This window comes from Myotis daubentonii, chromosome 19 (assembly GCF_963259705.1).
Source record: "Myotis daubentonii chromosome 19, mMyoDau2.1, whole genome shotgun sequence".
NCBI lineage: Eukaryota > Metazoa > Chordata > Mammalia > Chiroptera > Vespertilionidae > Myotis > Myotis daubentonii.
Genome location: NC_081858.1, coordinates 24,810,938 through 24,833,060, shown reverse-complemented (window position 1 = coordinate 24,833,060; position 22,123 = coordinate 24,810,938). Strand labels below are relative to the sequence as shown.

The 22,123-nt window shown below is 45.5% G+C and overlaps 1 protein-coding gene across 4 annotated transcripts in view; it reads left to right on the top strand.

Annotated features, from left to right (window-relative positions):
* Positions 1-22,123, top strand: part of TTC28 (tetratricopeptide repeat domain 28) — a 387,004-nt gene that overhangs the window by 307,170 nt on the left and 57,711 nt on the right. For all 4 annotated transcript variants that reach the window (XM_059677128.1, XM_059677127.1, XM_059677126.1 and 1 more), the window contains 5 exons: positions 270-793; positions 4,290-4,399; positions 6,260-6,389; positions 7,538-7,756; positions 9,690-9,855. In XM_059677128.1, coding sequence (XP_059533111.1) covers positions 270-793; positions 4,290-4,399; positions 6,260-6,389; positions 7,538-7,756; positions 9,690-9,855 — 1,149 coding nt within the window. The remainder of the gene's footprint in view (positions 1-269; positions 794-4,289; positions 4,400-6,259; positions 6,390-7,537; positions 7,757-9,689; positions 9,856-22,123) is intronic.

The following is a 22,123-nucleotide window of genomic DNA, read 5'->3' as shown; positions in this document are numbered from 1 at the left end:
ATATATTTTATGTTTCCTCTGGGGTGTATATCCCATTGAATCTCAAGCTCTTGGGAAGGTCACTAAGGGATGACTTTTGAATTGCTTTCCAGATTATGAAATTCCCCTGCATCTCACTCTAAGGGCACATGATAGATTTTAGCTAGAAGAGGAGTTAAGAGCTTCTATAGTAAGTGACAGTGACAAATGCTTTTCATTTTCTCAGGGGCTTTAGTATGTCTGCACCTGCACAAAATAATATCATTGCTTTTCTGTCTACATCCCCACAGGGCAATGGGAAGCTTGCAGCAAGCCCTTGTGTGCTTTGAAAAGAGGCTCGTGGTCGCCCATGAGCTCGGGGAGGCCTTTAATAAAGCCCAGGCCTATGGAGAACTGGGAAGTCTGCACAGCCAATTAGGGAATTACGAACAAGCCATTTCCTGCCTTGAACGCCAGCTGAACATTGCTAGGGAGATGAAAGACCGAGCTCTGGAAAGCGATGCGGCCTGTGGCCTGGGGGGCGTCTACCAGCAGATGGGGGAGTATGATACAGCCCTGCAGTACCACCAGCTCGATCTGCAGATCGCAGAGGAAACCAACAACCCCACATGCCAGGGCCGAGCCTATGGGAACCTGGGCCTGACGTACGAATCTCTGGGCACCTTCGAGAGGGCTGTAGTCTATCAAGAACAGCACTTGAGTATCGCTGCCCAGATGAACGACTTGGTGGCCAAGACGGTGTCATATAGTAGCCTCGGAAGGACCCATCATGCTTTGCAGAACTATTCCCAGGCGGTCATGTACTTACAGGAAGGTAAGTGCAAAGGCCCCCGTGGTCTCTGGGTCTACTCTGAGATGGAGTTCAGAGTCTACTCAGAGGGCCGTATGCACCGTCTGAGTGGCCACCCGGCTTACAGTGAGGATCTCAGAAGCCACTTCCGTTCCACTCCGAAACCATGATGGGTGTTCTTTAATAGCACAAAGGCATTCTAGGGTCCAGCTTGTCTTACTCTGCCAGCCAGCTGCCCAAGGAGCAGATACCCTCCTTCCTGCTTTTCAGGATCCTCTGAGTGAATAACATATTCTGCCCAGGTGAATCAAATAAGATCTGATCATGTCAAACTTAAGAGTCAGAGGAAAATTCTTAGAATATATCACAACTATCCAGAAGTCCATGTTGACGTAGCAGCTGAGGTCCAACCCTGAAGCATCAGTCTGAGGGGCACTCAGGCAGTTGACTAGACTTCCTTCTCAGAGCTTATTACCTTCAGTGCTCGGGATGGGGCACAGTAGTCTTGTTCCAGGCAGCCCCAGAAAGTGGCTGCAGCTGCTGTTGCTCCTCCCCCTCTCCCTGCCCTCCCCCTTCTTGCTCCTCCCCCTTTCCTTCTGCTGTCAAGTTCCCTTCAGTTACCTGAGCTGTCAGTGCTGGGAGGCTTCCTTCACCTCTTTTCTACTCGGGAAAACACTGCTCCTCCCATGGGCACATTGCATCCTCCCGTCCTGGGAAAGCGGCAGGTATGATGATCTTGGCTCACTAGTAAAAGGAAATTGTCGCTGATTTCAAGCAAAAACTCTCAGCTATAGTTTCTAAGTTTTGTGTGTTTTTTTTTAACATATATAGTTTATTTAATTGGATTTAATTCTTACAGTGACCTTGAGAGGTTTTTATTCCCATTTGCAGCTAAGTAACCTGAGACTCGGAGAGTACAATGACTTGATTCTGACTGCGTGGTCAGTCAGTGGTGAGGAGGGGCTCACTCAGCTTTTCTGACCTCAGGAACCATGTAAGACCCTGTGTGGTGCTGCTCCGAACCTGCCAGGAACAGAACAGGGTCGGGCAGTCATATGCCTGTTCCTCCCGAGCCCCAGCTGGGAAGCCGGGAGAGAGGGAAGCAGGAAGCCAAGTGGAAAAGGGGCCAGAGGCTGACGTTTCTTTGCACAGACCAGGGACTGCTCTGGCCTGCAGGCTGAGAGGTTACCGAGAGGCTGAGCGCCGCTTCCCAGACCTTATTTGGCTCCCACTCACTGGGAGCTTGCCTCGATGCATTAAATATGAGAATTGGCTTCTGGTTTCCTGAAACTTGACTGTGGTAGAATTCCAACAGACTGGGGGCGATTTTCAGTTAAATTTGTGAAAACCATTAAATTCAGACCCAGCATATGACAACCTTTCAGCTGTGTTCTTTTGTACTTCCTGAAATATTGTTTCCATAAAGCAGCTGCTTTGCCTGAGACATTGTAACATAATTCTATATTTATGGGAAACTCAATTTCATTTTTATTGTTCCTTGTAGTTTTAAGGCTCGCAGAGACCTAAATTCTCCTCGGTGGCATCTCCTCGGTGCTTGTTTCGTGGGTGTGCTCTACCAGAGAGTAGAGCCTGGGGTGCCTGGGGCCAGACAAGACACCGCTTCTCGTGAGCTGTGACAGAGCAGGGCACCTGGAAGGCCTTTCGGAGTCCTCTGAGTCGGGTCTGTACCCTCTTGCAAGGAGGGAACAGTTCAGTCAGAAACCACCTCAGTGCCTTCTCTCTGGTTTTCAGAGGGGCCTATGAATCAACCTCGCGGGGCCCCACTCAGAAGACTCTCACAGGTGGAGCCTCGCCTGGGTCTTTTGAACAAGCCCTGCAGGTGATTTGTAGGGATGCCCTGGTTAAAACCACTGGTCTCATCCAGCCTTTGCTTTTTTTTTTTTTTTTTTTTGCCAGTGAAGAGAGGGAGCCCAATTTAGTGGCCTTACCTAGTCGTGCAACTAGTCCTAGCAGACCAGCTCCAGGAGAGCTGGATGTGGGGGTCAGATCCCTGAGAGACAGAAGCAGACAGAAACGGGCAACAGCCACGCTGTCTGTCCAGTGGGCTTTTAGCTCTTGGTTGTTGAACCCCTGACTATGGGCCAGGGAGTGCTCCACCTGCTGGGGACCCATCAGGGAACAAAGCAAAGCCCCAGCTTACACAGAAGGTACCTCGGGATTGGGGTGGGGCTACCTCAATGATTTTACTTCCAACTCATAGACCCAGAGCTGGCAGGGATAGCTATGTTGAAGAATGAGCATGGTTAGTTTGTTGAAGGTTAAAACAGCCAGTATTCTCCTGGTTTTCATCCAAGATCCATCTTCTTTCATTTGTGTTTCTGCTCTCTGAGGTATTTTAAAATGTGAATAACTTGCAAGTATTATTTTTGTTACCCAGTAACATGATTTAAACTTAAAATGCTATTTCGAAGTTTTCTGAGTTATATGCATTTTGAAATGCGTAGTATTTTTATGAGCTGGAACCTGAGTATTGCTTTTATTAGCTTCTCAACTGACTCAGTTCCTTTTCAAAAGCCTGAAATTGCATGGGCCCCGCATGCTCAGAAGCGGGCTCCCATCCACCCTGAATTAGATTAGGAAAAGGAAGTCCTTTCTCTGTGTGCGCAGCTGTAGTGTGGGAGCCTTCATGCTGTCTTCTGGACAAACTAACGCCTGTGTACAGAGAGCAGGGAGGGTAATGAGGACAAAGTGATGCTGAGAACTGCTTAGTGGCCAATACAGTAAGTGGGCGCCCCCTTATTTGGCTCCCACAAAGCCTTGGAGGTTGCTGGTGTCCTGAAATTCAGAAGCTTACTGTAGGTAAGTGACCCGAACTGCAGGTGTCTATTGGAAAGCCTTTAGAATGGGGACGATCTTATTTAAGACTTCGGACTCATAATAGCACTTGTTCTGCAACCCCGCTGAGGCACATCAGAATCTCAGCCTTAAAGGAAAAACAGATTGGACATGAAATGCATCAGCATCAGTGATAGAAGGTGGTGTCAGGCGGTGTGAGCACTCTGCTTTCGGGAGTACATCAGTATGTCTCCCTCCCACACTGATTGGATCCTGTGCACGTGAAACAGGGACCTGTATCCGCGTGGCTTCTGTGCTTGACCATGGCACCGCCGGAAAAGCTTTTGCAGCCAAAGAATTGGGTTAGATCCATTTATAGGCCCAGTTTTCATTTGCAAAGCGAGGGATTTCACATCTGGGAGGGTGGCAGGTTAGGTTCCATTCGTTTCAGTGTTTCTGCCTGCCACGCAAACCTGTCTCCTGCTGATCGCCATCACCTGAGCTCTTCCTGGGGCGCCTTGCATGCCCTGGAAAGGTTGCTGCCATCACAGAATTTGAAGAGAATGCTTACTCTGCCTGGCTGGTTCTCCCTTTGCCCTGCACTTTATCTAGCTGTGTTAACATATTTTATTTACACTTGAGACAGAATTACCCTCCTGGACTCCTTGGCAGGTGGAATTGTGTATCTTCTATGTTTCCTTAAAATTTCTCTATCTGATTTCAGGTTTAAGGTTAGCTGAGCAACTGGGCCGAAGGGAAGATGAAGCCAAAATTCGCCATGGTCTTGGCCTTTCCCTTTGGGCGAGTGGGAACCTGGAGGAGGCTCAACACCAGGTGAGTAGAACCCTTGTCCCAGGTGGAAATCTTGGGATTACTGTTCTCATCATAATTGGCCAGAAGGTGCTGGCCTCTGCACTTGGGTTGATGTAAAGGTTTTCCAGCCTGTACCAGCCCAGAAATGCTGAGCATAGTAAAGATTCCTGCTCAGCTGTGTGATAGATTTCTCAATAATTTCTTTGACATTCTTGTATTATGTGCTGCTGTTCCTCATTAATCCTTAATATGAAATTACATACATACATTTTATAATAGAAGTAGTCAAGAATTCATGATTATTGGATTTAATGTCCTGATTTCTCTTTCTCTCTCTCTCTCTCTCTCTCTCTCTCTCTCTCTCTCTCACACACACACACACACACACACACACACACACACACACACACATACACACACACAGTTCATGGTTCTGCCTTTGTGGGCTCCTCTGGAAGGTTGGAGGAAGGTTGGAGGAGTTGTGAGATGGTATAATCTAAAATCACACACTTAACCACTTAAGCAGCATATGAATGATCACTGGGGAGGGCGTTGTGCTAGGCAGAAGGGGCAAAGGATGAGGGAATGAAGTTGAGCACATGATGTGACTGAATTTGTGCCATAGCATCCTAAAATGTTATGGTATTTTACTGTACTTTTTAAACTATTAAAGGCAATTTAAAGAATTCTCCAGTTTCCTGGTTTTAAAAATTAAAACTTGTATTGATGTCGTAATTTTCAGTTTCCACAGTACTTTCACTCACTGTATGTATTCCTTAAGCAACCATGCGAGGTAGAATGATAACTGTCCTTTGCAGAGAAGAAGCGGAGGCTCGGAAGCCCACCAGAAGTCACACAGCTGGTCAGTGGCAGAGCTGGGAGTCATCCCTCTCTCCCAGTCTGCCTCTGGGTCTTAGCATTCTATTTTTTAAATTTGCATGAACTTAACATTTGATACTGTATTTTCAGCATGTAAATATCAGAAGAGGTTTGTGATCTCACTGATAGAGAAGCCTTTCGAGCAGCAGGGAAGTGTGTGTGGCTCTAGGGCGGCTGGTCCAGCAAAGACCTGACCCTGGGACACTGCTGTGGAGGCCAGTGTTTGATTCAGCTGAGCCGCCTCCAGAAAGCTATGCCTCTCCTGGGAGTGTGCGGCCTTCATCTCATTCCCCGCCCCTCGCCCTCCCCCCTCGTCTATTCCCAGCCTGCCTGCACCACACCTGTTCCCACTTCAATCCTTAGGCACTGAGAAGTGTGTGTGCTGAATTATGGCTGCTTGATGACAAGAGGAGAGACATTTTTTAAAATTCAAAATCAGCACTTGGTTGGATTAGTAGCTGATTTTTTGTTTTACAACTTTCAGACGACAAGTCTATAACCTGTCTTCTAAATCCCTTTATCCACCCTAACCTGTTTTGTTCAATGGATAGAGCATCGGCCTGCAGACTGAAAGGTCCTGGGTTCGATTCCTGTCAAGGGTACGTACCTTGGTTGCAGGCTCTTCCCAGGCCCGGACCCTGGTTGGGGCACGTGCAGGAGGCAACCAATTGATGTGTTTCTCTCACATTGATATTTCTGTCTTTCCCTCTCTCTTCCACTTTCTCGAAAAATCAATGGAAAAAGATCCTTGGGTAAGGATTAAAAATAAATAATTCCCTTTATCTGTCAAAAATTGATTACATACCGTAAACTAGTTTACCAGGTATATGATCTGATGCCTTTCCACTAGGACCTACCTGGAAATAAAATTCATCCTTACCACCCTTTAAAAAAATTTTTTAGGTTGTACACCAAGATGTGAGCAAAAGTTGTCTTTAGTCAGTGTGTGGCTGGAGTGTGGTTTCTGGGGAATGGATAACGTTCCCTTTCCCCTCCTTGCAGCTCTATAGGGCATCGGCCTTGTTTGAAACAATACGACATGAGGCGCAGCTGAGCACAGACTACAAACTCTCCCTCTTTGACCTGCAGACGTCATCCTACCAGGCCTTGCAACGGGTGCTCGTCAGCCTAGGTGAGAGCAGCTGGGTTTCCCACCGTGAGTGTGTGAGCTTGCGTATCTTAGTCGTTTGGTGATTGCTGTGATGAAATATGATTTGTTGTTACACCAAAAAACTGTATTGGATTAGAAGTTGGATTGAAAGACTGAGGGAAAACTTAAAAGAGAGAAGCAATTTCAAACAACTAGAGACCTCAGATGTTTAAACCCTTTGCCCGTGGGGATTAGGAGAGAGAAGTGTATGGGAGCCCAAAATGGAACGAGCTATCAGCTTGAACAATAATCACCTGCTATACCCATGGTGCTTTGAATAATGCCTCCCAGGCATCTTCACATTCAGTGCCTCATTTAATCTTTACCTTTAAGATGGGCAGGGCAACTATTAGGGTCCTCTTTCTGAGACAAGGTCAGTGAAAGGGGGGAGGACCCACTCAGCAGAGGGACCAGCATGCACAAAGGCACAGAGATATAACCTGGGAGGAAGATGAGCGGGTGGGCTTGGACAGTATGAAGTGTAGAGGAGCTGCATTGAGGAGAGATAGTCTAGAGCAGGGGTGGGCAAACTTTCTGACTCGAGGGCCACAATGGGTTCTTAAACTGGACCGGAGGGCCGGAACAAAAGCATGGATGGAGTGTTTGTGTGAACTAATATAAATTCAAAGCAAACATCATTGCATAAAAGGGCACGGTCTTTTCTTTTTTTAGTTTTATTCATTTCAAACGGGCCGTAGTTTGCCCACGGCTGGTCTAGAGCCAGGTCCTATAGGGCTCATCTGCCAAAGTCAAATCAGAGTTGAGCAGTAAAGTCAGAGGGTAACCAGCGTCCAAAGAGCCAAGTGAATGGGGTCAGAAGCCAGGAGGCCAGGAGGCACCTCGGGCTGTGGAGCAGATGCTAAGGATGAACCCCTAAAGTGTGGCAAAGCTGGCTCTCGTGTATGGCTGCAAGACAGGGGGAGGCCGAGACCTTTGGGTGGCGTGGAATCTGAAAATACGGGGTTTCCCAAAGGGGACACTACACCTATCATCTGAGGCTGGACTGAGATGCGCACACACATTGGAGTGCGGGGGTAGTGAGGCTTCTGCCCAGGATCTCTGTAGCTGATGGCCCCTCTCTGTCAGCACACTCCCCATGGAATCCTCAGTCTGTCCCTTTTGTCTCGTAGGCCATCATGACGAAGCCCTGGCTGTGGCAGAAAGAGGACGGACGAGGGCGTTTGCGGATCTTCTAGTAGAACGACAAACAGGACAACAGGACTCTGACCCCTACTCTCCAGTCACTATCGATCAGATCTTAGAGATGGTGAATGGCCAGAGAGGACTAGTGCTGTACTATTCTCTGGCCGCGGGCTACCTGTATAGCTGGCTGCTTGCTCCTGGGGCAGGTAAGCTCTCTTTCTGTAGGAACAGGGCAATTATACACGAGACTGTGAACGTCTAATGAATAGAGGTGCGTTACCATAGATCAGACTAAGAAGCTGATGTGGGATTTCAGCAAAGTCTCAGCCACAGTGGATAGTCCATGGTGGAGCATTCAATTAATAAGACAGCCCAGCTTTCTCATTCCCCCAAGAAATGGCTGCTCCGCACTGGCAAATGTGGAAGCATTTATCAAGGAAGACGAAGAGCAGGAGGATTAATTTCACTAGCAGTCCTGTTTGTAGGCAGCTGCTGTTCATTAGGTAATAAAGCTATGACTAAGTCCTAAGGAGTGCTTTCTAGCTATGATTTAATGGTTTTAACCCTTGTTATGGTAAAGTTAAAGAGACTGAAACGATAGTGGCAAACCCTTCTCACGGTATATAAAAGAAGTCTTATGCTTGGCATTTCTGAATTTATCAGCATCCATTTTAACCAGTTTCATCCATTGTAAATTTATTTCAGAAATAAAAATTTCCTTTGATTAAATTGGCTTTAAATGTTCAGGCTGTAACAGTTTCACTAAATACAGAACCAGTAACTAGCTGTTAGGGCCTTACTTTTCGCATAATAAAATGCTGATGGCTTTACCATGTTGGAGACACACCAGACCCAATTAAGAGTTTATTGACTGGGGAAGTGGATCTTCTAATTGGGAATCTTGAAGAATGAGCTTCTTGAATATCTGTAAGCCAATTTCAGAAAGTTCAACTGCCAGGAGAATTGATAAGGTTTCTTGATTATGTCTCCATCGCTTTGATTTTAAAAAGTGATGGCTGGATGACAACTCTCAGATGCTTCTTGGGTTCTAAGCACTCGTGCCTATACACGCCGTGCCTCAGCATTATCGCTTATAATCTTTCCCCTTAACTCCATTTTTTATGGGCTTTCAATAAAGAACATTTTTACCTCTGACCTTTTTATGCTGAAGGTTTTAAGCTGTGATGTTCATGGTGACTTGGTGAGTGTCAGCCACCGTGGGATGAATCCCTGTGTATCCCAGCCCCCAGCAGGCACTAATACCCAGGAGGACTTGGCTGACAACAGAGATATCAGGCTCTTTCTCTCTGGTTGTTACGTTTTGGGGACATGATTTGACAGGTGGTATATCCATATCCCTGTAATAATGAGCCGTGTATAATGAGGCTCCTATTGTTTCCCTTTCTGTTCCTCTTTGCTCTTAATGAGACTCTGAAGCTTTCACTGGGGCCCTAATCAAATCAGAGAGGACCAGCATTTTCCAGCGCTGACACACCTCATTACCGTGGGAGAACATGTCCTGTGTTTATTGCTAGAAGACCACTCTGGGTTCTGTTAGCTTCATGCCGCCGTCATTTTTTGCTTCTTTAATCCATTAATGACTGTTGACCAGTTAGTCTTATTTAAAAATAGTTTTATATGTTTATATCTGGCCTTTGTACTACAGATTGGTTTTGATTTGCTTTTGTGAAATGAAAGGGCTTTGAGTACCACCGTTTCCACTTGGCTGGTTATATTTTTATTCAGGATTTCAGTTCCTGGGGAGACTAAACGCTGGCATGCGCCTGCACTCTTCTGGAAAAAAACTTTCCCTAGTTGGTGAAAGTTTCCGTTTTGAAATACCTGTGAAGTAGTCATCATTTCAGGGGCTTCAGAATATATCGTCAAAAGCAAAAGCAAAAGCCCTGTGTTGAATTCCCTATTTCAGGCACCAAACCTTATGGTGAAAGCTGCCAAAAGGGCACTGACCAAACCTCTGAAACCCTCTTGAGAGGGTGGGTTTCAGGACTTCTTCACATGGTTTGGAGGAAGGCCTGCCTGTTAAAGAGGCCACATAGCATTGGCATTGCTGTCCCATCCTTCACCTTTCCTGCCCCCAACCCCAGTCCTGTAACGTTGGCCGTGCCTGTCTTGTTTCAGGAATCCTGAAGTTTCACGAGCACTACCTGGGTGACAACACAATGGAAAACGCCGGTGACTTCCAGGCCGGCAGCAGTGCAAACCTCCCACTAGCCACCAGCTCGGCGCTGGAGCAGCACATCGCCAGTGTGCGGGAGGCGCTGGGCGTGGAGTCTTACTACTCGAGGCAAGTAGTACACCAGCCATAGATACAACCTCAGGAGTTCTTTGTTTTGTGTTTGTAAATATCCTATTTGAGATCTTTTGGAATTCACATTTTTGTGCTTAGTCTATTTACAGTTGCCGTAGCAGAAAAAGATATGTGTCTCTGGAGTACAAGCCCTTAGTTGCTGTGTTTGTTCTTTTTGGTAGTTTCCTTTCAGACAGGAAGGGCCTCATCGGAGATGCCCATTTCTAAGGGGGGTTTGTGGAATGTTTAAACATAATTGGGACTTTGAATTTAACATACCAGCTAGTTAAAACCGAGACGAGTTTTTGGTTATAAGCAGAGTCATGATGAGTCTGTACTATAGCTGAACGCCTGTTTGAGAGAGTAACTTAGCAACTGTGACAGGGTCTGTGAATGTATCTGTGCGTTGGGGGGCTGAGGTGAAGGAAATTGAATCCCGATATCAGGAATAGGGAAGAGAACCAGTAACTAGCTGTTAGGGCTTTTTGCAAAGACTGGAAAAGTTATATATTTATGGAAACACTTGGTCATGATTGACTATTATATATGGAAAATAGTTTACAGGCGAAATCAAAAGAAGAGGGTTCCTTAGAGCTGGTGGTGGTGAGATTCCCCGGCGTTTCAGTTCTCCATCCTGCGATGAACAAGTGTTGAGAAGGTCCGTGTGCCACAGAATCTGCTGTGTTAGCTGGCGTCAGGTCCCTAGGATTCCTGCTTGCCTCTTGAATGATTTCATTTGTAATCATGAAATCCTAAGACATTGCTGTGATTTCTTTAGAGATGATTATCCCAGGCCCCTGGGTGTGTGGTGGTCATTGCCAGCAGCTGGACTGAGTTTTGAGATGCTTACGAAGTTGAGGAGAAGTGCTTTGATGAAAAATAATCATTGGCTAGTGTAATGTCAAGACTGGAAGTAACCGTAGTGGTCATCTTGTCCAATTCCTTCATTAACATAAGCCAGCACTGCATCGGGCTTGCTGACAGCTGAATTAGTGTCAGGGCCAGGATCCAAACAATCTAGATCTCACCCAGACTCCCAGACCCCTGCTCGTTTTGTTTCTAATTATCAAAATTAATATCATATTTTGAGAAAATAGCTGAAGCATGTAAGAATGTCATCGCTAGCTTCTGCTTGTATGAAATCTGAACAGGCGTCAGCCACACACACACATTGCTGTCTTATTTCTTCTGTGACTGCGGTGCATCCTGGAATATTCCCATTAACCCTGGGTAAATGGTGTGGCGATTACAGGTGCTTGACAGTGTTGGAATCCCCAGGACTTGGAAGCAAGGCTACTCCCTGAGATTTAATTGACCATAAAATAGGTCAGGCCAGGGGGTGTACAAAGCTGCTTTACACAGACAGAAAGACACTTAGGCCAGTCTGATTACATTGTCACCTGACCAAAGGTAGTGCATGTCCAAAGCGAGTATTCAGGTGGTTGGCCAGCAGTGGAAACACACACAGAAAAGGAGAGCAAGCAGGGCAATGCCCATTTCTGACACGTCAAAGGGAAAGAGAATCTTGGCTAAGGGACTCGAAATCCCATTGGAGGCTGTTCCCGTGGCGGACTTGCAGTCAGCACACTGTCTTATCCTCCCTTCCCGCCCACAAACCCAGGGTGTCCAAAAGATGCACGCACACTTTAACAGCTGGAGCATATTTTTAACACCGCCTCTATAAATATTCAAAGTGTGCATACGTTTTTTGGGACACCCTATATTTGAGCGCCTACTATGAACTATGTATACTTGAGATTGGGAATAAAATGGTGAGTAAGATGAGCATGGCTCTGGCTCTCAGGGAACTGAAAGTTAATAAACAACAGAACATGTAAAATCTTTTAACTGAAACTGTTAAATGAGAAGGCAGGGTGTAATTAAAATATGTAGCGGGAGCCTATAAAGGGAGGCTTCCTTGAGGAGGGGATATTCGAGCTGAGCTTGGAAGGAGGACCAGGTAAAACTAGATAAAACTAGATGAAGGCATCCCAGGCAGTGCGTGCCAAGGCCTTCAGTAGCCCTCAGTGGAGACCTCGCAAGTTGTCTTAGTGCCTTCCCTTGTCATTTGGTTTCGCATGTGAATCGACTTGCAGACAGAGAATGCACATCATCAGTGGCATGCTGGTTGTACAGCTCGGCAGGCGTGGCCAATGCGAGTGGGCTCCCAGGAGGCAAAGCCTCTGCGGGCGCATCGACAACAGCAGATTTGCAAACCTGTGAGGCCACGGTTAGAGCCTGAACCGAGAGGAGGTCATGAAGGGACCCCGGTGTGTGACACCGGCCATTTGAACCTTTGCACATGCAGAGGTAGTTGCTGTGTGCCGTCTGCACTTTTTTCATTCTTCCTTGTTTTATTTTTTTTAATATATTTTATTGATTTTTACAGAGAGGAAGGGAGAGGGATAGAGAGTTAGAAACAACAATGAGAGAGAAACATTGACCAGCTGCCTCCTGCACACCCCCTTCTGGGGATGTGCCCGCAACCAAGGTACATGCCCTTGACCGGAATCGAACCTGGGACCTTTCAGTCCGCAGGCCGACGCTCTATCCACTGAGCCAAACCGGTTAGGGCTCTTCCTTGTTTTATAATCACCTGGTTTGGGTGTCTTCCCTCATAGATGGTGATGCCATGGAAAGCAGGTGCTATGTCCTTCTCCTCTCTGAATTCTCACTAACACGGTTCCTGGACCAAAGTGAGATTCAGTACATTTGAAATTTAGTCACCAGAAGATGCGCTGGGAGCAGACGCTCCGTTCATTCTGGGCTAGTTCACCGATGCTCTTCTTCTAGTGGATGTAACATATGCTGTACCCCTAGCATTGAATCTCCATGCCTTGGGGAGCACCAGCCTTCAATCACCCACAGCCTGGCCATGGTGTCCTTGTTATTCTAAAGACTGTGTTTGCTCTCCTTAATGTCATTTTACTGCTGAGAGGAAGTACAGTGTTACAAAGGAGTTTCTGAAAACGGATTTAAAATAAAAGAACTGCTTTTATTAAGTGTTTAATAAGAAATTCCCTTCCCTTCCTCCCAGATCAAAAGAGGTGTAGATTGAAACCACTGTATAGAACACAAACCTCTCATAAGGGAGATGTTACGAATTTCAAAGCACATCTTCAGCTTTTAATTCTGATATTTAACCGGAGTCTTGCTGCTGCCTGGGTACCTGGGACAGTGCAGTAGCTATGGGGATGCTAAGCTGACTGGTTGGAACACTCAGAGGGCTGTGTTCAATAGGAGGTCAGATGGAAGGAGTGCTCTCAAGGGGTTTTAAATGACCTACAATTATAGAGTACCCTTACAATAGGGCAAATATTCCTTCATTGTAAGTGAGTACTAAATCTTAATACACTGTAACTCGTGTGTGTTTTTCTTTTGGTGCTTTTCTCTTTTTTTAATATATTTTATTGATTTTTTACAGAGAGGAAGGGAGAGGGATAGAGAGTTAGAAACATCGATGAGAGAGAAACATCTATCAGCTGCCTCCTGCACACTCCCCACTGGGAATGTGCCCGCAACCAAGGTATATGCCCTTGACCGGAATCGAACCCGGGATCCTTCAGTCCGCAGGCTGATGCTCTATCCATTGAGCCAAACCAGTTAGGGCTCTTTTGGTGCTTTTCTATATTTCTAAATTTTCTACAGGGAAAGTTATTTTATATTCAAATGTATTTTCTTATTTCAAAACACTGATTAATTTAGATTGCACCAATTCGTAAATGCTGGTGATTCCAGTTGGTTCTAGACTGATAATAAGTGGCCATTCTTAACAAGTCTGACAATGCAAATTGTTGGAGGAGCTGTGGCTGGTGAGAGAGTACATTGGCATAACCACATCAGAAGGCTGAATATTCACAGACCCTTTGGTCCAGGGATATACCTTAGGTATAACATCCACGAGGGGCTATTGTACATGAACAAGAATGTTCAGAGCTGAGCTGTAAACAATAGCAAAACTCTCACACATGCCCACATGCCACCAGTGAGAGAGTGCATGCATGTATGGTGGTGTAGTTCCCAAATGGAATATTAGACAGCGGTAGAGAGAGATGTGGCTAAATCTTAGAAATACAATATCAAGTGAAAAAGTAGGTCCCCAAATACCTACAGCATGGCATGCTTTTAACAGAGATAAAGTAACTAAAATAAAAGTATGTTTTTAGGACTACAGCTAGAGGCAATAAAACCTGTATAGAAAGGACAAGCAGGGAGTGATAGCCCTGGAATTCAGGGTTGACTTGCCTTGGTCTGGGGAGGCAGGGGATGGATTTCATGGAAGTTAACCAATAATTAACAAATAATTTTGTATGTTATTCTCCAGCTTCTTTTTGGGTGGTGGTTTTATAAGCACTTATTGCATTATTGTTTAAAAATATATTTTTATTGATTTTAGAGAGACGAAGGAGGAGAGAAACATTGATTGGCTACCTCCTGTGCATCTTCCACTGGGAACTGAGCCTGCAACCCGGGCATGTGCCCTGACAGGGAATCAAATTGTGGTTCATGGTCCAATGCTCAACCTCTGAGCCACCCCAGCCGGGCAGCACTTACTGCATTATTAAAAATTACTGAATAAATGAAAGCAGGCTATGCATGGATCAATGATGAAAGGGTGTCATGAACCAAAGGTCATGATTAATCCAATTTCAAAGAGATTCCACCACCATCCCCCAAAAGAGGAAAAAAGCAGGGATTTTTTTTTAAACAAATGAATTACACAAGCAAGGTTGCAAGTAGGATATATTTAATCAATGTAAATGGACAATTGATAGGCTGATGTAAATTATTTATATTTGTCCTTCTGAGCAAGTACCTAAGCACCGGTCATTGCTGCATCATTGGCTTATTTGAAGTGACAGTAGGTCTTTGAACATTTAAAACCATCTTTCTGACATTTTCTAATTCTGGCTTTTTGCTAATCAAGGTTGACGTTCCAATTAATCCCAAGTTATTAGGTTTTACTTTACAAATAAAATATTTTCCAGGATTCTTAATGTAAAAGTAGGTATAATACTTTGGGGCATTTACTTTGTCCCTGAAAACAAAGGGTTTTCCGTTTCATTCTAAATCAGGGTAGTGCCCGTTTGAAAATATTTCATGAGCATGTAGTCAGTCTGTGCCAGAGCTGGCACTGAGCCTGGAGATATGTGCATGAATAATAGCTGGAATTCTTGGCCTCACAGTAGCTCACACTATGGAACAGTCAACAAATGTGTAAATTATTAATCGACCATGTGCAAAATGTTATTGTAAAGTTCTAAACAAAGAAGGCCATGCCTCGCTCTACCCAGTTGGGGGCAAGTCAGTGGTTCCAGAGGCTTCTAGGGAGGTGAGCTTGGCCCTGAAGAATAAGGGGAGAAAGTCATTCTAGGCAGAGGAGCTCCTCCCTGGGCACAGGAAGGAGGGAAGGAAGGGCCCAAGGCCTTCAGCTAATGAATGGCAATTTCAAGAGGATGATGATCTGTCTATTCCTGCAAGAATGATCTTCTGCATCAGTCATTCAGCTGCCGCCTTCTGAGGCTCACCTCTTTCTTACAAGATCTGAAGTCTTGGGGTGAGTTTGCCTGACTGAGTCTCTTATGTGCTGTCCTCTTGTGACATGACTGAGTGCCAAAAGGCAGGCTTTATCTATGGGCTGACTCACTCAGGCTCAGCTATCTGTTTGAGTGGGAAAAAAGATGATGCCACATTAGGGATTAGAGCACTGAAGAGACGCAGCTGCAGAAATGAGTGGAACACACTGTGGACTCTGGTCTTAGGCCCCTGGTTCCCGAATTTGGATTCCTTCCAAGAGGCTGAGTACAAAATGAGCTCAGAAGGCTTTGGTAAGCTTCTTAGTGTAAATCAGCAGCTTAGCAAGAAGGATAAGTGGGGTTGGTCATCTTGTATAACCTCTGAAATAGCCTCAATTGAATCCCGTTTATATTTCTCGTGAACTTTTTAAAAAGCAGAATCCTTGGACTTGTTAGATATGCAGTTTCCCGTTTATACGTAGGAGGGATAACCTGGTGACCGGCAGCACCAGCCCTAAGATAAAAAGCAGATAGCGCCCGCTCAGGGAAACCGTTAGCGCCTATCATTCTGCAAGGGTGGGGCCTGGAACTGCGAACGGCCTGGCTTCCCTGAGCCCCGGGGCTGACAGTTCTGCGCCTGCCACAGGGCAGGGGCTAGTTTGGCATTCCATGAAGACCTGGCAGGGCACTCTTGGACACCAGACATTTCTTCTTCTCTGTCTTGTCCCAGGTCCTTTGTTCGTGGTCCCAAAGCTTGGAATGGCATTCCTGTTAGAACAAGGGTCGAGGGGGGAAAGGGCGGGGCAAAGCCATTGACCACTCTGGACATTCAGTGCTTTCCTCTGAGTTTCACATCAACTGTTGGCTGGCTGATGCCATAACCAATTTTGTAAAAATTCTTTGAACTAATCAAATTTCAATATCCCTGACTTTGTATATCCTGCCCCTTGCTCCAGTGAAATTCCCTGGCCTTTCCCTTCCGATTGATTCTGTGCAGCTCCATCTAACAATCAATATTTAAGACATTTAATGTGTAACTCCTGGCTTGTCTTGCTGTAGGAAAATAAGCCCGAGACAGCTACCAGGTTCCTCTCGGAACGGGCTTGCTTTTCATCCCCCTTGTGCGTTTATGCGTCAGAACAGTGGTGAGGAGGCTCTGGAGGGGGCTCTCCTTCCAGGGGCACATTTAACTGTGTCAGACCCACAATGCACCGTACTAGTTGGGTTTTCCTCCACTGATGCCACGTAGCACCTCAACACTTCTGAGATTTGTAGCCACAAACATGCATTTCTTGCTCTGCCTCTATAGGTGAGCTGGGGTTCTGCTTGAGGCTGCCTGTGTGGCTTAGGTCCCTGTGCGTCATCTTCCTGTGACTGGCAGTGACCAAACAAGACTCTTCACATAGCAGAGGTCAGGGTCCCAAGAGCCCAGGCGAAACAGTCGGGCACATTGAAAGCCCTGCTCACCTCTCGTCCTTCACGTTCCATTGGTTAAAGCAATGGCACTGTCTCTGCATTACTAGCTCTTAGCATACCCAGCTGATCCTCCGCGGGCTGGACAATATCGCTCTCTCCTGAGTGACTGTGCTGAACAGGGAGATGGTCTCCCTCCCCCACCTGGAGCGTCCTGGGGAGATAAGAGCATCTTCCTACAGGCCTCCTGCTCCCGTGCCCGGCAGCCTCTGATGCCTGACCATTTTCCTGCTTATCTCTCTCCGCTCAGCACAGCGCAGTGTGGGTAAGCTCTGCACGCACTCCTCCACCTCTCTCGATGCCTCTCATCTTCCTCTTGCTCCCAAACCCCGGGCATTTCCCCTCACTCACACTTGTTATTGGACTTTCCTTTGGAAAAATTTAAAAAAATCGTTATAGTTGAAAATATTACATATGTCCCACTCTGCCTCCTGGTGTCAACCCTCTGTTCCAGTAGGGGCCAGGTTTCCCCTTGCCATCTGCACACCATGCACATTCCCAGGAGTTGGCACTGCTTTCTTCTGCCGGTGTGGGGGCCCCTGGAGTCTGTCCTCGGGGCATTGCTCTTCCTCGGCGTCGTAAGCACACGCTGAAGGCAGGCATTGCTTGCACAGGTGGGTAGAAGCCAAGATGGAGAAGGCGCTAAGGAGACTGGATGAGGGAGGGTGCTGCTGTGGAGCTGACCCCCCCATGCTTTTCTCCACTTCCTTCCCCCGCCAAACAGGGTTGAGAAAGGTTTGGGCACACAGTACAGAGACTGATATACCTGCTGGTTAACTCGATTTAAATCGTACAGAGTATCCCAGTCCCAATGATGACGCCACTGGTCATGTCTTATCTCTATATTACCTGCTCTTAACAGTGCCTAGTAGCTCAGAGGCCCTCACTGAATGTTCACTGGATGAGTGGATGAGTGAAAGAGCAGAGTGCTGGGAGCTGGGAGGACACCTTCTGAACAGGCAGCATAGCATCATGAATGTGTGGTCGGAGTGTCATCACCAATGCATGACATGTGAGAACATGTGTTTCACAGTTATTACTCTAGCCTTTTTCTTCCCACCTCACCTCTGGGAAGTATCATGAAAGCACAATATTATCCTGGGAGCTCAAAGAGGTGGACTTATCCAGATCAGGTAGTTAATGCAGATCTTGCTTGAACTAACATCTACTTTATAAAATCTGACCCCTACCGAGGCTAGCACACGAAACTCTCCGTTTCCCAGTAACACATTAAATCCGCTAAGGCCTTAGAAATAACAAGATGTTCTTTGCTTCTTTTTGATATGCTTATGCTCATGCCGTGAGGAGTCGCTGCTAATGAGCAGGGAGAGGCAGAGTTGATTTAAGGATCCGTCACTTCAAAAAATACTGTCTGGTGGAGACAAAGTTATCATCGTAAACTTGTCTTTTTCTTTATTCCTGTGTGAGCTGCGCGTCTCTCTGCTAATTAGAAACATCAGGAGATAACCCTTCATTTCTGGCAGCCCTCATGCAAGCTTCCCGCTTTTAGGAAAGACCGAGCACCTTCCCATCTCGCGAGTTGGCCCCCAGTTGTCCCGCGCTCAGTCCCCTGCCTGCTCAGCACCAGGCTTCCCGCAGGCACATTGCTTCCTCCCCTGCAGGCGCCCAGGTAGATCAAGCAACGGTGGGGCTTCCTCCTAAAACCGGGAGCTGGACCGTCACACCCTGTCCATGAAAGCACATAGCGGTGAGGTAACTCAGCCCTTCCTGTAAGGCAATGTACACACTGATTAATTTACACTGATGAGGCTGAAGCTGGGCGTGTCACGTACTGCTGTCATCTCAAGGCAGGAGCTAGCCTTTCTTCGGAAGATCAGATGGAAGGACCGAAGGACACATGATATTGGTTTCCTTTCCTTCAGCTCTCCGCCGCAAGCCACCTCTTCTTTTCGGCGTGCTCCTTAATGATGCTGTGGGTGCACACCCTGTAGAGAACTTAGGGAACCTCCTGGGGTTGTGTAAAAGGAGCTCTTTGTTGTGTCTGGGAAGTTTTGCTGCTGTGGGTTTCCATAGTTTTGTTCTATCTCGGCACCTGAGTGCTTCCTTCTTGGTTGTTCCGAATCACAGGGTCATTTATTGTGTGGAGTTTGTGTTGTGATGTCTGTCTCTCCCACTAGACTAGAGGCCCAGTGAAGGTAGGGGTTGGGTCTGTCTGATTAACCATTAGTACAAAAGCTGGAATGTAGTTAGTGCACAGGGAATAGTCATTGAATGGCTAAATGAAATGGGCGTACTCCCCCCCCCACCCCCTATATAAACACTGTCTATTCATAATTATGTGAAAGCTGAAGCTAGGGAAGTTTCTGATCAATGCTAGAATTGGTCTGGATTTGTACAAGGAAAGAGCATTTTAAAAGAAAGACACAGAATGAACAAACTAGGATAACTCCAGACTGAAATGAAAAAGAACCAGAGGATAGCGTGTGTGTGCGTGCAGACTTTCTTTCAATCAAGCATGAGCTAATGCCTTATTGTATTTTTCTTCTTGTCTGCTTCCTCCTACTTTGGTTCAATGTTGAGTTTTAAGTCCTCGAGATAAAAGCTCAGCATAGTTTATAGTGAGTAAGGACTTAGGGTTGTGGTGTGGAAATGGCCAAGTTTAAAAGAGATAGAGAATTATAGTTGGACGAAAGTTACAAGGAGGAAAAAAGATATTTGTCTAACTTGTCTTTGAAAATGAGCTAAACAGGCAATAGAATCCAGATTCTGTAAAATATGAGTTTTCCATGGTAGAGGGTTTCTCAGTAGATGGACACCTTTGAGTTCATCTTTTTCTCCTAAATAATATTAATAAACCAAGATGCATAAGATGCCTTGCTGGGTGCTCGCCTGTGCGAAGTTAATGGCTCGTGTTTTAACCCTGACTCCCAGATCGCTTGGAACCTCCCAGAGTGCTTCTTTTTGGACAAGGAAGAGAGAATGGCCCTGTTGGCCATTTTGCCATTTTGCATGTGTGAGACACAGGTGTGCACACTCACTGGACGTGTGTAATAGAGGAAGCTGACACTCGGAGCCACCCAGTGAGTTGTCAGGGGTCACAGCCAGTTAAAAGGTGGGACTGACCTTCAGAGGGGGCTTTGGAAAGGGCTTCGCACGCACACAGTGCCAGCGTGCCTCTCGGGGCTCCAGAACTGCTGCTTTCAAATGAACTTGTTGAGGATGAGAAAAAGACCAGACAGACAGAAAGTGACTCATTCACTGCCTGTCCAGACTTCTGGTGTCCCTTTGGAAAGTTAGTAGACTTCTCTCCTCCCCTTCTAGAAACTTCCGCCGAGTCTCCAAGTACTGGGTATTCTCCACTGGCCTCAGCCGTAAAATGGAGGAAAGAAAAAATGTAGAAAAATACACAAGATGAAAAAGTAGAGAAACATTCTGTCACAGTGTAGTCTAACACATCATTTAAACAATCTGAATTTAGTGAACTCGAGAGCAAGGAGAATGGTTTCTCATTGAGAAATAAAATTCCTTTGGCTTGAAGAATATTTTCAAAAAATAAATTCTTCATTACCCTGGATAGTTCTTGAAATGAAAATAGTTCATATCAAGCCATATCATGAAAGATGTAATTCAGCAGTCCTTGAGAATTTACCTATTTTCCACTCAAACATTAAACTGATCATTTAATCTTACATACAATTCCCTGAACTCTCCCTAAATAATTGCTTTGGTGATTTTAGCTCAACCTTGAAACAGACTTGGAGCTGTTGTATATTTGACTTCATTTGAAAGAGAGAAGCAGTTTTAAAGTACTAGAGACATCAGAGTTTTAAACCCTTTGCCCCCGGGGACTAGAAAAGAGGAAAAGAAAAGTGTGTGGAGCCCTGAATGGAATGCAGTATCAGCTCTAACAATAACAACAATAATACCGCCTGTTATATGTGTGGCACTTCACATAACATCTACCAGGCGCCTCCACATAATGCCTTCGTTCATCTTTACAGTAGCCCTTTGAGATGAACATGACAACTGTTAAGATCCCTCTTTTTGAGACAAGGAAATTGAGCCTCAAAGACTGACCTGTCTATGATCACACAAGTAAAGAATAAAGTCAGAACTTGAACCCAGGCCTCTAGGATCCAACCTACTGCTCTTTCTGAAACACCATTTGTCTCTCTTAAGAGGCAAGTATTTACTGTAGATAAGCTCTTGTTAGATTTGGCAAGCCTCATGCAAAATTTTTTATTATAATGGAGCTTTTCCTATGTTTGAGACATGTGGGTGTTGCCTGGAGTTTGTAACAGTATTTATAGAATGGAATTTGAGCTGCAACAGTGCCGTTCTGAATTATTTTCTGTGTATCACTAAACTTTCAGGTGAGGTAAATATAAAAAATATATGAATAAACTGGTCTACTTCTACATAGCTTGGGCATGTGGAATCCAGGAAAAATCTGTAGTTGTTTAAATCAAAATGGGATATGGAAAAGGTAGAAAAGAAGAAATAAAGAAGATGTCACTTAGTGTGAATACTACTCTTAAAAGAACAGCTGTGAAGTGTTTTGAATGAATATAGTGTGGACAATTTTAGAAGTACTTTTCCAAGTCAGTTAGCCTTGTGTCTAAATAGAGTTTGAAATCTTTTATCTAGTCACTCTTTTATTCATTTATTTATTTAGCAACTATTTGCTGATATCCCCAAAATGCCAGTCACTGTTCTGGACCCCCAAAGTTTAGAGAATAGACACATTTCCTGTCGCTGCAGAGCTCACATGCCAGTAGGTTTGCGGGGTCAGGAATAGAGACTCTCAGAAGCACAGGTGTAAGATTAACAAAGGCCTGACATTCATTTATGATGGATAACTTTACCTGCCCCCCAAACTCCCAAATCTTTTATTCTCTTGCAGTTGGAATTTCAGTATTTCATATTATAAGAGATTTTGCAGTCTAATTGGTAAGAAAACTAATTATTGAGACATTCATCCATCCACCCATTCACTTATTTGTTCAGTTTGTTCAGCAAACATTTGTCAGGTATTCATACTGTGTGTCTTTCCCTCTACAGAGATGAAACCAATAGATTTCCTGTCGTAAGGAACTCTTGGTCTAATAGAGAAATGATAAGCAAATACCCCTAATCTGGTCTCTGCCACTTACTAGTTGCATGACCTTTGAACAAGCAATTTCATCTCATGGAGTTTTTGTAGCAATAAAATAATGCCTGGAAAGCAGGAGGATCGAGGTGGGCACATAAGAAGCCTTCCTGTAATTGCCACTACCAGTAATTATGAGAGAAGCGGGAGGCACACCGAGGTCAGA